The 18,066-nt window shown below is 35.6% G+C and overlaps 1 protein-coding gene across 2 annotated transcripts; it reads left to right on the top strand.

The window, feature by feature from the left end:
• Positions 1 to 4,481: 4,481 nt before the first annotated feature.
• On the top strand, positions 4,482 to 7,488 carry LOC131050942 (eukaryotic translation initiation factor 3 subunit D). Of its 2 annotated transcripts, XM_057985262.2 has the most exons (3): positions 4,482 to 4,730; positions 5,395 to 5,464; positions 5,607 to 7,488. In XM_057985262.2, the coding sequence occupies exon 3, from the start codon at positions 5,613 to 5,615 to the stop codon at positions 7,272 to 7,274; it is 1,662 nt and encodes a 553-aa protein (XP_057841245.2). In that variant the 5' UTR covers positions 4,482 to 4,730; positions 5,395 to 5,464; positions 5,607 to 5,612; the 3' UTR covers positions 7,275 to 7,488. The 2 variants fall into 2 exon arrangements, with proteins under 2 accessions (XP_057841245.2, XP_057841244.2); XM_057985261.2 differs by lacking the exon at positions 5,395 to 5,464 and having other exon boundaries at positions 4,484 to 4,730.
• The last annotated feature ends 10,578 nt before the right edge of the window (positions 7,489 to 18,066 follow it).

The raw sequence follows: 18,066 nt of genomic DNA, 5'->3' as shown, positions 1-18,066 counted from the left end.
CCAAATTGAGTGTGGACATCAGGATCCAAGGAGGTAGACATCCACAACATAAAGAAATTGCAATCATCATTCATTTGACAATAATCTTCCCATATTTGGACATATCATCAATGATATCACAACACATTGGATATCAACACCAAAAGGGTGGACATCAAACATCAAAACATCTGCTTAATTCACACAATCTGCAAAAATCCTCTGCATAAGGATATTAAGCATTTATATCTTCATTTGAACTCACCACATCAATACCTAGAATATCATTTTGCACCATCCAATAGTTATAGTATCATTTCCAACAAGGAGCAACATATATTTTATCAGCAAAGCAATAGGCTTAATCAACATCAGTAGCAACATCAACAATGACAATGCCAAACAATTCCAATGATCTCCATCATCATATCTTTGCACTCAATTGCACTATGTGACATAAGTGACAACACCTAGCATCAACATAACATACTAATTGTATACATCAACACTAAAATAACAGATTTTATAAACAAGGAATGATAACACATGTTGCCAACAAACATCCTCCAACACCTTGATGACATGTGTCCTTTGTAAATGTGATATAACCACTATGAGGTATGATGAAGCATTCCTCTAACCAATGTCGCGCCTCTACATTGATGATCTACACATTTGAATGCCAAAAGTAGGAGGAGATCATCCATAAAATCTACCAAAATCACATCTAGGATTGATGCCCATTAGGAAAAGGGCTTGGAACAACAATAAATGGGACATGACCATCACAAATATTTTTGAATCCATACTAGTTAGCATTAGAATACTACAAACCTCCATGAATCAAAACTAGGTGGTTACAATTGTTATTCGACATTAATGTCATCTTTGAGAAGGTAGGTGCAAAAACACACCATTGTTGACTTGCCACAACTTATTGACACCTTCTGTGCCCTTTTCTAAATCCTTAATTACTTTTTATAATGGTCATCAAAGCTTAAGGGGGGAATAAGAATTGAGTCGACGGTTCTAGTGGTTCCTAGAACGATGACAACTATCAATGCCTTTACTTGCACTTTACCTCTTTATTTTTCCATGCTTCTCTTTATTGTTTCCACTTTAAGTTTTAAAAACTTAATGTTGACACTCAGAAGGGTAGTAGGAACCAATTGACACTTAGAAACAAAGGTTGATTAATGGTTTTGAGTGTACTCAAAACACTTATAAATTTTGATGCATCATTTTCAGCCTTAAATTACTCACCTCTTTTCTTTCTTTAGTCAAGAATTAATGGCAAGTAAGGAACTAGGAACTTTTTAGTGGTTTCAATGGTTCTCAAAACCATTGTCAGTGTTGACATGGAGGTTACTCAAACTAGGAAATCCTCTAACGAGTCATAACTTGGGCTATTTTACTCCAAGCCTCTTCAAATTGAAAATATAGGTAGCTCTTCTTTAGGATGATCACAAAAAATTGCATATGTCATATACCTTTTTGTCTTGTTAGTGATTTTGAACTCATCAGGAACTTTGTTAGCGAAGAAGGGGAATCTAGGAACCATGTCAAAGGTCATTGTCAATTTTGAAACCCACAAAAACTCCCAATTTCAACACTCAAGAAACTTTTTCTATTATCAACCATCAACCTTTGAGCTCAACCCATGTATCATATATCAAAGTTGTAGACGATCGCACAAGTCATCAAAATGTTGATGAAACCCATTCTATCATGTTGTGAGATTTGGGCCTAACATGTAACTCATATAAAAGAAAGGGACCATCAAAGAGACTACCAAAAGGTTGATGACCTCCATAATTAGGAAAAAATAGGAAGATAGAGATGGGTGTCAAAGGTTGGGGATGGATGATGACACATGACAAAGTGGTAGAGGGATAAGCAGAGTAGCAATAGCTCAAAATTTGAAAATGCTACACTTAGAAGAATTTGAAAGGAAACATCAATTGGGACTTCAAGAATCAAGGGTTGGGGGTGACCAATAATGCATACTAAAGTGGTATCGAGGAAGAGGAAATATGGAAATTTTGACTTAAGTGGGGTTTGGGGAATTGGAAGGATGAAGGGTAGATAGTGATAAGGAAGCATGAAGGTAGGGAAGAAGTTGATGGGGATACAAGTAAAAAAATAGGCATATTTTGAAGAGGATTTTAGGCATTAGGGAAAATGAAGGGTAGGTGATATCAAAAGGCATGGAAATAAGGGAAACATTGATGACCCAAAAGGTTGACAATATTAACACTTAGCCACATTTTGATTTTGCAGTTCAAACTTTTGGCTAAGGCAAAGACATGAGAATCAGGTAAAACAACAAAAGGCACGAAAACACTTAAGGCTGCCCACTTTATCTTAGACTAATTTGACCCAAAAGGGACCCTTTGCACGTGACCCTACCCCTATGGGCCATATCATCGGCCCTATCCTCTATAGCAAGTGCAGAGGGTGGGAGGGAAAAAGCACAAAGTGACACGTAGGAGAAAAGTAGCACAAAATGAGACATGAAATTTGGGGTGCCAATAGCCATAAGGAGTCCTTTTCAATTCAAACCCATTCAAAGCATGCCCCATACACATGCAAGTGGTTGTTTAAGACATTGAAGAGAAGTGAAGACTCATATAACAATAATTTCAACACTTGCAAGTAGTGGGAAGTCAAAGTTTTTGACTTAAGTCTTTGTAGTGGCATGCAAGAGCAAAGAAGTTGGAAGTACACCTAGCTACAATAGTTTCAACACTAAAATAAGATGACTGATTATCTCCACGTGCTAAGGGAGCTTCAATTTTCTCAAGGTGCAAGTCCTTTTTCTTTGGTTTTTGGGGTTAGTTTGCATGTACACCTAGTAAAGTGCAAGGAAGGTTTTTCCTTTGAAATAATAAAATTTACAAAGACATTTCAAAATTTTAATATGTAAAACATCGTGAGTTTAATTTCACTAAAAGATATAGAGTAGACTTGTACTCAACTATAATGTACATTTGATTAATAAAACCATAGTTTGTCTTCTCAAGGTTGTATTTTTGTGCAATATTATGAGAGTAATTGATTTTATCTTGCGATGAAATGATTTTTTCCTGATTTATTGTCCCGTTCTTCTTGCCTTTATGCAAGAGTACATTTTTTCTAGGTCATATCTTATATCTTATGGTCATTACATTTGTGGAAGTCTTACCCGTGAAAAAAAATCTTCCTGAACATTTTTATAAATTTTAAACGTTGCTACAAAAAACTTATATAGAAAACATGTCAAGTGTGAGATGTGTATATTATTTGGTTTAGTTGATCTTATTATGTATATATAAGCTACTACAAAACACTTAAAATTTATAGCATATCACGTCACTTTCAAGTTCTATTTCAATTCATGCTTAGTTTCTATCCCTTTTCCTTGTTGTAGTATTAGAGTAAGGTTAGTTCTAGGTACTACACTAAGGGAACCAATCCACTCTAGAGATTTGATCAATCTTTTAGGTCACCCACAACCTAGGAGTGTTTTTCATTTTTGTAGTTGGAAGGAGAATTGCTACACTAATCCTCCAAAGGATGCATTCCAATGTGATAATAGATAGTAGTACCTTGACTCTACTAGGGACAACTTCATTCAATGCAAGCACCAAAATAGGGGCCATGTTAGTCCTTACCACAAGCTTGTTGCAAACACATATTCCATCCCCATCATAAGCCATTGTTCCCAAACTATTAAACATACCAATTGGAACCAACGAAAATAAAAGTCTTACAAAACAAAAGATCAAAACCAAATGTCAAAAGATAATGAATCCAAAAATTAAATTGGACATATGAAATTAAAATGAAACCTAAAGCAAATTGGATCGAGTAAAGCAAATGATCCAAATCTAATAGTCAATCAAAATATAAAGCCACATTAAAAAAGACCTCACAAATAATAGATGTCCACCTCCTTAAAAATGGTCATCATCTTACCATGCAATGCGTATAAAAACATTAATCCTAGACACTATCTCAATCTAAAGTTCGAACTCCACCATCCACCATCACAACTTTGGTGAATAAAATATCTTATATCCAACATGTCAAAAGAAAGTCATCAACAACTACTTAAGTCTATTTTCTACTTAAAAATAAGCAATGAAAGTGTTCCCATGTATTTTTTTAATCAGAAGAAAGAAAATTTTGGAATGTTTTTCTACTTTTGTGAAGTAGTTATTGTTGAATAAGCAAAAACTATTTATTGAAAAAAATGAGAGGTGGCTTCAACATTTTGTTTCTCTACTTTTTATTTACCTTCAATTTAAAAATGAAAGTTGGCTTCATCATTTTTTCTCTTCTTTTTATTTACAAAAAGTATTATTAAAAATTTCATTTGAAAATATCATTATGAGACCACCTCCTCAAAAAATTGAGTAGCTAAAACAAACTAAACAACCAACCAAGAAATGCCCTTATTTTACAATTACTCAAAAATAAGCTAAACAGCGAACCAAGAAATTTTTTTTGAAGTCTCTAGGTAGCCTCTTTGAACATCAAAGATTTCTCCTTCTACTAGGTATACCTTTCCCAAATACCTTCCATAGGACCGCATTCTAGGAAGAGTAATAGGTTACGATCGACGAGATAAAACTTGTAGTCGTTTTGTAGCAGTACTAGTCTTGAAAACCCTCGGTGGGATTTTAGCTTTCAACTTCTATGCTTTCTCTGGCGTTTGCGTGGGAACGTAGTTAGCTTCTTCTTTGTCTGCAGGCGGCACGTATTGTCCGGTATGTTACTCAATGAATCCTCTCACATTAGCACATCGTTTTTCATCTGTTGTTTCCTCGTTTCGTTCAGTTTTGTTTGGTGCTCGAATGTTTTCCTGGTTAGGATTGTTTGACGAGTTGTAAACCTGGGGTTTTACTTGCAGGCTTTTTTTCAGCCTTTTATAATTTTTATTTTTTGGATTTCTTTTGTGTAGCAATTCTAGGGTTATTTTTTATTTGTGGATTTTAATTTGTGAAGCTCTCTTCCTGGGTTAGGTTAATCATTTTCTACACTTGATTTCCCAAGTAGGAACTTGAAAATGGAACCTTATCGTGCTTGTTTTTGGGTATTTATTTCTGCTTTTTGATAATGTCAAGCCCATATTTAGGTTGTGCATTTAGCAGGTAGTGTCTGGTGTGGTATATTGTCCAAGTCTTATTTGTATATTGTGCTAACTGAAATAAGGGCATATAATAGACAAAACCCACTTTTTCTTTTCTCTTTTTTTCTTCTTCTTTTTTGATTCAAGCAATTGGAGGAAATGGTTTCTTATTTACATATGATGAAAAAATCTTTGATATAATCAACCTTTGATGCAATCAAATCTAAAAATATTTTAACAATTATCATTAATATTTTTATTTTTAATTTAATGACTTCAATGATAAAGTTAAATTGTTACAGGCTGCTTGATAGTACTTATTTATCTCGTCAGTAGAACGGTGAGGTCAAACAAGAAAGTTAACACTGAGATGTAGGTGTTTACTAATTGGCTTTTTCTCAGAGCAGAAGATTAATTCAATTTGTCATTTTGTTTTTTAATTTGGATTTTGAATACTGGTTGAGGGTTGGTGCTGAGAAGGTGAAATAAATTAGTTTTTTTTCAACTTTTCCAGATAAATATGGTTGGAACAGTGCAGCCACAGTTAAAAGTGCCGATTGTTGTGGATAATCCAGATGGCTGGGGACCTCCCGAAGGCCCTGCTTTTCTAGAAAATCAGCTGCAGAATGTACCTTATGCACCTTTCTCCAAGGGGGAAAAGCTTGGGAGGGTGGCAGATTGGACAAGGAATTATAATGCCAGGCCTAATACAAGGGGTGGGCAGGAGTATTCAGTCTTCGATTTTGCATTTGATGAGGCAGATGAGGAGTCATTTCGTTTGGTTGATGGAAAGCCCCCTCCAAAGCCCAAGTTTGGCCCCAGGTGGAGGTTTCAGCAGCATAGGCAGCTCCCTCAGAGGAAAGATGAGGAAGTTGAGGCGAAGAAGAGGGAAGCCGAGAAGGAGCGGCAGCGCCGAGATCGGTTTTACAATCAGAACAGGAACAACATGCAGCGTAGGGAAGCGGCAGTATTCAAAAGCTCTGTAGACATCCAGCCTGAGTGGACCATGCTTGATCAGATTCCCTTCACTAGTTTCTCTAAATTGAATTACAGTGTTGGTGAGCCAGAGGATCTAGTGCTTTGCGGTGCACTTGAATACTATGATAAGGGGTATGATCGAGTCACACCAAAGAGTGAGAAGCGCCTGGAGCGTTTCAAGAACAGGAACTTCTTCAAGGTAACTACAACCGATGATCCTGTGATAAGACGCCTTGCAAGTGAGGACAAGGCTGTTGTTTTCGCCACTGACACAATCCTGGCTACACTGATGTGTGCACCTCGGTCAGTGTATTCATGGGATATTGTAGTCCAGAGGGTGGGCAATAAGCTGTTTTTTGACAAGAGGGATGGGTCTCAGTTGGATTTGCTGTCTGTAAATGAAACCTCGCAGGAGCCTTTGCCGGAATCAAAAGATGACATAAATTCTGCTCATTCTCTCAGTGTTGAGGCAGCATATATCAACCAGAACTTTTCGCAGCAAGTTCTGGTTAGAGATGGCAATAAGGTGGAGTTTGAAGAACCCAATCCGTTTGCCTCAGAGGGTGAGGAGGTTGCATCTGTTGCTTATCGTTATAGGCGTTGGAAATTGGATGAAGATATATCATTGGTTGCAAGGTGTGAGGTCCATAGTGTTATGGATTTAAGGGGCCAAACACAGTTTCTAACTTTAAATGCTCTGAATGAATTTGATCCTAAGTTTTCTGGAGTTGATTGGCGTCAGAAATTGGAAACTCAACGAGGTGCTGTTTTGGCAACTGAACTCAAGAACAATGGAAATAAGCTTGCAAAATGGACTACTCAAGCCCTTCTTGGCAGTGCAGATGTTATGAAGCTAGGTTATGTGTCTAGGGTTCACCCTCGGGATCACTTCAACCACGTTATTTTATGTATTCAGGGGTATAAGCCCAGAGAATTTGCTATGCAAATCAATTTGAACACTTCTAATATGTGGGGTATTGTCAAATCAATCGTTGATCTCTGCCTAAAACTGAACGAAGGAAAGTATGTGTTTGTCAAAGATCCTTCAAAGCCACAGTTGCGTATATATGAAGTTCCTAATGATGCATTTGAGAATGATTATGTTGAAGAACCTCTTCCCGAGGAAGAACAGGTGCCTCCTCCAGCAGAGGAAGAAACTGCAGCCAAGCTGAATGAAGAGAAGGATGGTGATGCAGATGTGTAGGAGTGGAAACTGAGATTGGAGATATTTCTAATTACCTTAGATTTAGTTTTGTAGTTGTTGGATTTGTTAAGGAAGAGTTCACTGCTTAATTGTATCATTTTCTAGTGAGCACTTGTTTTAAGTGCATTGAGATGGAAATGCAAGCCTAAGCGCTATAAACCTTTTATTTACGCTGTAACTTATTAATCAATGTTATTGGAAGCTTTAATATCTAGTTGAAAGGATTCGTTTGCCATATTAATTTTAGATTTAAATGTTGTTGCCATTGTTGAAAAACTCAGACTCGGCAACAAGTTAGCTAACCCGTGAGGAAGTTTTTAAACATTTAAAAGATATAGATTTCCAAAAAACCGTTCTTTCAAAAACATGAATATTACTGAATTTAAGAAACATATGACTGTTCTGATAAAAATTATAATTCAATGCACATTTATAATAAAGAAAACAGTTTCCATTTATAACTTCAAATTTCATATAAATTCATCTACAATTAAAATTTTGTCCTCAAATTAAATGATATAATTAATAAGTTGTTATTTTAAGAGGTAATAAGAACCTCTCACATTAATAATCTTTATTTTAAAAAAATGTATTTCTTAAGCAAATCTTGAGATTTTCTAAAAAACACGTTATAATGGAGTCCCTCTTTAAATAAACTTTATTATCTAATAAAATGCATCTCCTCTAAAAGAGGTAGGTTATACAATGTCATTAATAAATGGGAGACTTTGTTCTGGGAAAAAAAAATTGAAGATGTTGATTTGCTGCTTTAATCGCAGAGAAAGGAACAAGTTAAATATTCGCTTCCTATGTTAATTCACTAACTTGCAGAGAAACGAAGATGGTAATTGCAAAGAAATGAAAATGTTAATCACAGAGAAATGCAGGCATTCAGAATCAAACGTGGTCAGATCAAAGGAAGACATGCTGAAACCTGCAAAATTGGAGATTGCAACTATGGCATTTGATAAAATTCATCTGTCTCATATGTTTTGGCAAAAATCCATACTTAGTTCCAACATGCCCCATTTGACAAGGGCCGTGAGTATACTAGCAAAAGTTGTTAAGTTCAGCTCTATAGCTGCTATTTGCATTTGCTCGGCAGTTTTAACAGCGTTTCAACAAAGATATTGTGTTAGGTTGCGATCATTGTCCCATGGGACCACATTCCTTTGAGGCATTGTCACACAATTTGCATGCCTATTATGTGCTTCACCATATTTAGATTCTAAGATCTCATTTAAGAAGAATCTGATTTAGGATCCGCGTGTTGTACGTACTTTAGAGTTTCTAAAACCTTTTCAACATCCTATAATCAAAACATCCTATAAGGTCATCGTTCGACGTAGGCTTACAGGCGGAGTTGGCGCGTTCATTGCATGGTAGAGATTTGGATTGCGTTTATAGTATTGACGAGGATGAATTCGCTTTGACATGTGCAAGGTGCTGTGTGGACTCTTAATAGCGAAGGGTGGTTGGAGGTTTTGAGCGACCATATCCTGCCTGTGTTTTGTGGTCATTCAGTGCTACGGCAAATAAATAGGCAGAGATCATACATGGTGTGAGCTTCAGGGCCATAGACACTTCAAACCAGCCCAATGTTATTGTTTGATGGGAGGGAACCTTCAGCCTCTAGTATTGGTCATTGGGGGACTTGCATGTGAGTGGTAGTGTGGTCTGCTAAACTTTGGAGATATTATGTGGTTTTTGACACTGTACAGGTTGGAGCTTGGTTTCCTCTGTTTCTGGTGTTTCATAATTTATTTTTTCTGTACCCTGGTTCTTGTTCAATGGTTTCTAGTGGATGCTAGCTTCAAGGTCTGTTAAGGTTTTTGGCTCTGCCCCCAGTGCGGTGAGGCATTCTGTTTTACAATAGTCATATTAGTTATTTATGTATATGTTTTGTTTCTCCAGCGTCTTAGCCATATGTTTATTAGTATTTATAGTGTCTGCAATGGAATTTTATTTTCTCAGTTGAGGGCCAATGTTATCGCCAACTACTTCATCTGAAAAATAACTACTAACTCTACTTAGACTGTGAAATAGAACATGGCTCTGATCTAAAACATCTCAATTTCATTGTGTTTTCACCATAGGGCTTGTTACCATTTTACAGATTTATGGACAGCTAGAAATGCAACCTCATCCACAAAGTCTAAAAATCAAAGTTTCAACAAACTCAAGTACTCCTGGTTTGCAGAATCATAGTCCCATTTTCCGACACCGGGATACAACACAAACACATGTAAACAAGTGACCAATATTTCACCTATAGGTAGTACTTATAAATTTATAATGTGTTTTTGTTCACAATGTGAAGGGCTTTGTTGAATCTAAGCCTGGTCTTTTTGGGCCCTTTAGAACTCTCCTTGGGCCCTATATGCCCATTGCTTCCTTGCGCCCTTAGGACATCTCACTTCAAGGCCTTCAAGACCTATCATGGATCAATCACCTTCCACTTCACATGAAGGCAAACTCCTTGGTCAGTGAAACAAGATGGCTCAAGAATGTTTCCAACGTTATAAGATCTTCCCCAACTTAGCATTTATTAAAGTTGATTATCAAAGGTAACTAGGGTTAGAGAAACAACTGTAAGGTTAATGTGGCTTTTCAGATTTCATCTGTAGCTCCTCTTCTGCTTGTTTTATTGAGATGGTTTCTTCTTGACGTGGGAACTCAGTACTGATTCAAAACTAACTGTCCTTGTTCTTGATCCTGGTGATTCATTTCTAATAGAATTTGTTCCTTACAATTCTCCTTTGATTCCTACGACTTCAATTCATGTCGATTCTGTACATCTTCTCGCTACCTGTTTCCATTTTTGCTGATAAACATGAACATAACTTGATCAGAAAACGAATTCAAATATGTTGGCTGAAAAAACTTACCAGCTGTCTAAAGATTTATAAAGAACATTTGCATAATTGAGAAAATATGGAAAAATGGCATAACAATTTGTTTGCATTTTTATTTTTTTTGAAAAAGTCACCATTTTTTGATGTATTTTTTAACTAATAAAGAAGCTTCATAGTCATAATTTGAAGTTTTTATGCCGAGTTGGAATGTAGAATGCGAGGAACATCATCAAAATTTATAGTTTAAAAATCAATGACTACAAGGAGACTCAATGGCTGGTTGGCAATTTCTCCTAGCAGTAGATGAATTGCAAGTATGCAAGCTTCAAATATAATTATAACCAACCTAGATAACATTATAGGAATAATTATTATTTTTATTTTTATTAATTTTATATTATAATTTGATTTCAATGCTTTCAAATATAAATTAGGTTAAAAGGAATAAACCTTTTTTTAATTATATTATTATTATTATTTTTAAATGTCTATTTTATTAGTACTTGTAGTTACTTAGTATTATTGCAATAAATTTTCATAATCAATTATAAGCAAGTATTTTTTGTTTTTCAAAATTTTTTAAGTTTACAATTTTTTTATTTTTTTTTGTAATAATTAACTAATATATTTGGGTCTTATTCTTGTAAAATTTTAAATCACTTTTACTTTTTTTAAAAAGGTCCAAATTTCTAGAGTTGTTTTTTTTTTTATCTTTTTTTCCTTGAGGTTTCCATTGGCTCCTTTCCATTTTGGCTTTAATAACATTTTCCAGAGAAAATAAAAATATTTTCTTTTTCAAAATGTCATGATAATTATATGTAAATTTTTTACTAATATATTATATTATTTACAATTATAAGAGATGTATTATACTCACATACAAATACAAAAACCTCCATCCATAAAAACAAATACTTCAGATAACTATTTATTAAGTTTATTTGTTTCTTTTATTTCCATTTACTTTCCTCATGAATATAAGTTCATCTAAGGTTGAGAACAATTGCAAGTAATGATGGAGAGGAAACACCATTTTTTATTGCCTCACCTTATGAGGCATTGAAATAATTATGGGGTGTTTTTTTTGTTTTTTGTTTTAATTGTATTATTTAGTTCTAGTGTTCCATATTATTACCATAGTTTTCATGGCATGGGCACTAGCATATATAATTGCATATTTTAAATACCATTTCCATGCTGGTGATGGGCCTTTGTTTTAATTTTGAAATGGTTTGCTATTATATTTGGTAGTTTCAAAAATCTTGGTGTTTGGTGAAGAGGGTGTTAAACACTTTAGTTGATGGCGGGAGGGGTTCTCTATTTGTACCGATAGCTAGGATAATTAATTTACATATTCTAACATCCCCCATAAATTAATTATGTTGATTAATTTGAATACCCCCCATAATCTAGAAAAGATGGGTCACCAACTAGCTGACAATTTTACAAATGCATTATGTGAGACTAAGTTTGTATTTCTTCGAAATCTCTTAGGCTTATGAGAATTCACCTGACTATCTCATGGTTGTCATTTAGGAGGGATTAGAGTGAATTCCAACCATTCTATTAAGTGAATAAATGATTGTACATGGGTACCTAATAAGGCTTTAGGCTGAGACCCATCTTTTCTAAATCATGGGGGATATTTCCATTAATCAACATAATTAATTATCACAACTGTCCATCAGAGCACAGGTAAAGAACCCCTCACACCATCTTTCGTTGACAAAGTTATAACTTATGTCATCCACATTAATGTCAACCTTATCTTCAACCTTGTCTCCTACATTGATCAAGACAACCTTATCTTGAAGTAATCAGAGAATTCACACTGTATTATTCTATAAATTGAATGAATGGGAAGGCTTTTGTATCTTCTTGTTAAATGATCCGATGTTTCATGCTCTTGAACAAAACATATAGAAGTCTTATCACCATTATATTAGGCATCTCCTCCAACATGATGTTGATATTTTTACCAGAGCATTATGTGAGACTAAGTTTGTATTTCTTCGAAATCTCTTAAGTTTACAAGAAGTTGCGTGACTAGGGGAAGAGTACCAATAGCTGAAATAGTTCCAATAACCGTCACCTTAATACCATGTTGATCCCCCAAGACATAAAAATAAATTGTCAGTACATATAAAAAAATACCAGTAAATATTTATTTTAACACCAATACATGTTCACAAATTAATTAGTAGTTGAAAACCAAAAAGTGAAAAAAAAAACAACTACTGGTACATTTCCTATTTTAATACAAAACATCTTGCACAAATAATAAACATTTTTATTTTTTTTAAAACTTAATGTTTACATTTGTCACTTTATGCAAGTGGCTTAAAAGTACAAATGTACTCCAATTACAATTACATATGCACAACTATTGGTGCATTACATGACATAAAAACAATCAATTTTAGACTTCTTAGACACTCAAGTGTACATTCTTCCAAATATCACTTCACAACTTCATACATTTGGTACCTGCATTTGCAACAACTCGTGTAAGGCTCCCCAATATCCAAGAATTTGCATAAAATCGAATTAAAAAAACCAAGTTTCATTCAAAGCATGGAAGAAAATTGAATAATTCGAAGCAATGGAGGACTGCATATTTAATATGACATGACCAATTGTTTCCCACAAAAATTCAAATTTGAAAATAGCTAGCTACCACAATCGAATGCATTGCACATTCAAATTATATTATAAGATAGAATTTTCCGTGTCACTTTCACTACAATCCAATTCATTGCATATTCCCGAGCTCTACAAATACCCTCTGCACATTCTTTACTCGAGGGTGCACATTCAGGTTGGTACACACAAAATAACTAAATTCCCTATGTGCAATCAACGTTAAATGCTATAAATCTTTCAATTCAAATTATACTGTTTTCAATAAACCAACATTCCTTTCAATATAGTCACTGTAAATAATATTAACAACCATATTGGATGTCCAATGATGGTTTACCTCCTTCGTAGCTGCATTATGCTTTGTCTATTGATGATTTCTTTGTATGCGGTTTACAATTTCATTTCAATGCGCTCTTATAGTATAATAATGCCAAAATCCTCACAAAGAATGGCAAAACAATTGAATATCTCTTCGTTTTCTTTGAAACCCCTTCATTATTTATCATTTCATTTTATGGGTGCGCTGTTAAATGGTGTCTCTCTGTTTATAATGCCGAAATCATTATAGTGAATGCGAAAATAAGTGATTATTGTTCATAATTGTTCAAAACCCCTTCATTATTTATCATTACAATAATGTGCATGCCTGATACTATTACTTACAGTGACTATATACTAGCTATATGGTCACACACACACACACACACACACACACACACACACACACACACACACACACACACACACACACACAAGGCCAAGCAACTTTTATTATAAAGTTTAAAATGGGTGGCCAAAAAATATGTTGAACACCCATAACAACCTTCCCACAGACACGTTATGGGCCCATGTTGCACGAACTCCCGCTATCTTTTTTGCCCTAAAAACTTAGGGAAATGAAGATTTTTTGTGGCATTTTCATTGTTTGCTCTACCTTCAATTTGTTAATATACTCACTATAAATAATATTATAAGGCATACCATATAGTACTTCCAATAAATTTCATATGAGAAATTCAACAACATCATTCAACCATTTACTCATTTGAGAAATGAATCTGCATCTTCATACTATATCAACAATATCCACTTTTTAATCACATCAAAGTTACATCTTCCACTCATGCATCTCGTGCTTCTAGTTTCTCTCCTTGTTATATAATGTTTCAAGTTTTGTACCTATGTGTGTGTGTACACACACACACACACATCACAGTTACATACTGAACTCCTGCATGGCTTTTTTGAGTTCTCTGGCTATATGGTTATTGTCTATATTATCATGCATACATAAATAGAGATACAATACCATTTTATTTTATTCAAAGATGTTCAATGGTGAGTTACAGAAATAGATTTGTTTTTCATCATTTATCTCAATGGCATTGAGGGTTTCATTTTAATGATCTGTCTCTGTATATATATTTATACGGTAGTATTTTTTGTTGTTGTTGAAAGATGTTCAATGATGTAATTGTTCACTATCTAATAGAATATCAACAATATCCAATTTTCAATCACATCACAGTTACATACTGAACTCCTGCATGGTGAATTTTGAGTTCTCTGCCTATATGGTTATTGTCTATATTATCATGCATACAAAAATAAAGACACAGGACCATTTTATTTTGTTTAAAGATGTTCAATGATGAGTTACAGAAATAGATTTGTTTTTCATCATTTATCTCAATGGCATTGAGGGTTTCATTTCAATGATCTATCTCTCTCTATATATTTATACAATAGCATTTTTATTTTGTTGAAAGATGTTCAATGATGTAATTGTTCACTATCTAATAAAATATCAACAATATCCAATTTTCAATCACATCACAAGTTACATACTGAACTCCTGCATGGCTAATTTTGAGTTCTCTACCTATATGGTTATTGTCTATATTATCATGCATACAGAAATAGAGACACAGTACCATTTTATTTTGTTCAAAGATGTTCAATGATGAGTTACAGAAATAGATTTGTTTTTCATTATTTATCTCAATGGCATTGAGGGTTTCATTTCAATGATTTGTCTCTCTTTCTCTCTATATATATTTATACAAGCACACACGGTAGCATTTTATCGTGGGTACCTTATCGTTGTAGGTTCATTGAACATAATGGCACGAGGTAGAAAGGGAAACATGTATGTTAGACGTCGAACAGTTAGAGTCACTCGTGGGGTGCACTTCCCTGATGAAGATAGTTTTGTCCAAAATGAAGACCCAGTGACTCCTGCTGTAGATGACCATTCACCTAACAATGCAACTGATGTGGAAACTACTATTGTACATGACCACTACTGCAGATTGTAATCCTATTCCAGAAACACCACAAATACAGGTGGCCTCAAAGGCTCCCAAACCAAAATGGAGCATATTTGACATGAAAGAGGCAATATCATGCATAGAAGACAGGCGCATGTCTCTGAGAGGCACATCAATCAAGTATGGTATCCCCATTGCCTCTTTGAGGGCATGGCTGATGGGAACCACAACCACAACTGTGAGGGGTCCACACACCATTTTATCAGTAGAGGAGGAGGATGAAGTTGTCCAATGGTGCAAAGACATGGTTGAAATTGGTCACGGTCTCCAAATCAGTCAACTTCAATCAATTGTTGCCCAAATTACCGAGAATAGGCCTAATCCATTCAAAAATGGGATGCCAGGGAGGTCATGGTGGGCAGGTTTTAGATGAAGGCACCTTGATCTGACGATGAGAACAACAGAAGGAGTGGACTCCGATAGGGCTATTATGCTTCGACCTTCTATTGTTGCCTCTTTCTATGACAACTTGGAGGTAATGTACAACCTCAATCACTATGGTAGCAATCAGATTTGGAATTATGACGAGACTGGTGTGCAAGCTGGGAGGAATTGTGGAATGAGAGTGATAGCCAAATTGGGCCAAAGGTGTGTACCGCACCTAATTTTGAAGAGTAGAGAGTGGATCACTGTTTTGGCATGTGTTAGTGCATGTGGTTTCAACATTCTTGGATTTTATTTGTTCAAATCTAAGAGGCATATCCAAAACTACATTGCAAACTGCGAGCCAGGAGCATGCATGGCAGTCCAAGAACATGCATGGATGATGAAGGGGTTGTTTTTAAATTGGTTGGAACATTTTGCACGTTCAGTCCCTGGTGGAGTTTCACCCACATAGGGCCTTACTGTTCTTCGACGGTCATGGCAGCCATGTAGCCTTTAAGACAATTGAAGAAGCAAGGCAGATAGGTATAGATTTGGTAACCCTTCCGACACATACAAGCCACAAACTGCAGCCACTTGATGTCTCTATATTCTCACCTTTCAAGAATTATTTCAAACAAAAGAGGAGTACATATGGATGTCAAAGTTCCCACAAATTGAAATTGGAAGGGAAGAGTTGGCAACTCTTGTGAGCAAGGCCTTTGCCCAAGCATTGACACCGGCTAATATAATCACTGGCTTCCATAGGACAAGGATTTGGCCACTTAACTGAAACGCATTACAGAATGATATGAGACCAAGTGAGGCATTTGAGGTTGCAGTTGATATACAACTAGCTGTTGGAACAAAACATGATGCCACTTCAAGGGATGAAGAACCAGAGTATATGGCAGCGGAAGCTACTTGCGATTGGTTGGTTTTAATGAGGAAGACATTCAAGATTTTGTAGAGCTCCATAGTGGAACACAAGCAACGGTTGAGGGTACAAGTTTGACACCAGAAACTACCGAAGTAGGTCTGCCCCCACAAACCAGCTAGCCAAATAAGGGTTTCAAAAGTACATCAACAGTCATGTCTTTGCCAACAGAAGCTGACATACCAGAGTGGACCCAAGTAGCAACCAATTGTGATGATGTAACACTTTCCATGCCAAGTTTGCCAGAAATTGATCCAGCAGATGTGATACATTACTTCACCAATGTAGTCAACTGGGAGCAACAAGATGGTGTTGATTGTGAAGACGAACCTGAGTTTGTGCCATGCACACAAGAGGATGGGCAGCAAGTGTCAAGGCAAATCAACAAATTCTTAAGACTTCCAATGCAGAGAATGAATCAATCTTCACATGGAGGTAGGAAAGGGGTGCTACGTCTTAGTAGCCAGTCACAGATCTTAACATCTGATGAGTACATTCAAAGGGAAAAAGATAAAGAGGCTGAAAGGAAAAGAGATGAGAAATTGGCAGAACGAAAGAAAGAATAGATGAGAGACAGAGGAAGGCACAACGTGAAGCAGAAGCGATAGAAAAGGAGGCTATGAGGGTGGAAAAACATGCCAAAAAATTGTAGGATTCCCAAGACAAGACAAGGCAAATAAAGATGCAGAAGCAAAGCTTGAGAAGGAGAGGATGAAAGCTGAAAAGACAACCAAGCATGCGAAGAGGAAAAAAGATGTGGCCACAGTCGCAAAGCCTCTACCCATCCGACACCCAATTCTCATGAAAATGATGAACCTCTTGTCCCCAGCCTTTGCAGCTATCAATACTATGCACGTTTGGACTGCACCTGGATCCTCAGACACCATGCAACTTACTTCAGGTGTAAACTAGGCATTCCTTGCTCAAATAGTAAGTTGCTTACAAACCCCTCCTAGCGAAGAAAACAATGTTGTTGGGCCAGACCCTAGTAGGCCACAGTCCGTTGGGGTTGGATTTGTGACACCTCCTCCATTTAATACCCAAATGGAGAATTGATCGAGTATGATGAATTATATTTTGTGAGCCCTTCGAAGAGCAGATTTTGAGTTTCGATATAACTGTGATGTGATTATAGAATTACATACTGCCATATTTTGTAATGTGATCAGAACTCCGTTGTTTTCAGATATCTCAAATGGATTTTCCAATGAATTGATGGTGTTGTTGTAAATCTCATATGTTTGTTTTTTGTGATGTGATATTTCTCATATATCAGTTGAATTGATCTCATATATTTCTCACTATCAGAAAAGGCCACATAAGTGTTCAAATTGCTCACTATAAAAAAGGCCATATCAATGGCATCTGATTATTCAAATGCCATTGATATGTCCTCTTTTGATAGTGAGAAATTTGAACACTTATAAGTATTCAAATTGCAGTCATCATATATAAATTGCAGTGTCTAATATGTCTACTAGGTCATTGCATCGAAATGATAAAAGGAAGTGTCTTATTTGTAAAAAGGCACCAGACAAAGAACTATTTTCTACTGCCTTACAAGATATCTTGTTAGCTACCAAGTTTTCCTTGTTGGCAATATCTAACAAGACATCTGTTAAGGCACTATAAGACAAGTCTTTGTTTGATTTTTTTTCTCAAAT

Source organism: Cryptomeria japonica, chromosome 2, assembly GCF_030272615.1.
Source record: "Cryptomeria japonica chromosome 2, Sugi_1.0, whole genome shotgun sequence".
In the NCBI taxonomy this organism is placed as follows: domain Eukaryota; kingdom Viridiplantae; phylum Streptophyta; class Pinopsida; order Cupressales; family Cupressaceae; genus Cryptomeria; species Cryptomeria japonica.
This window is presented reverse-complemented; position numbering and strand designations above follow the sequence as displayed.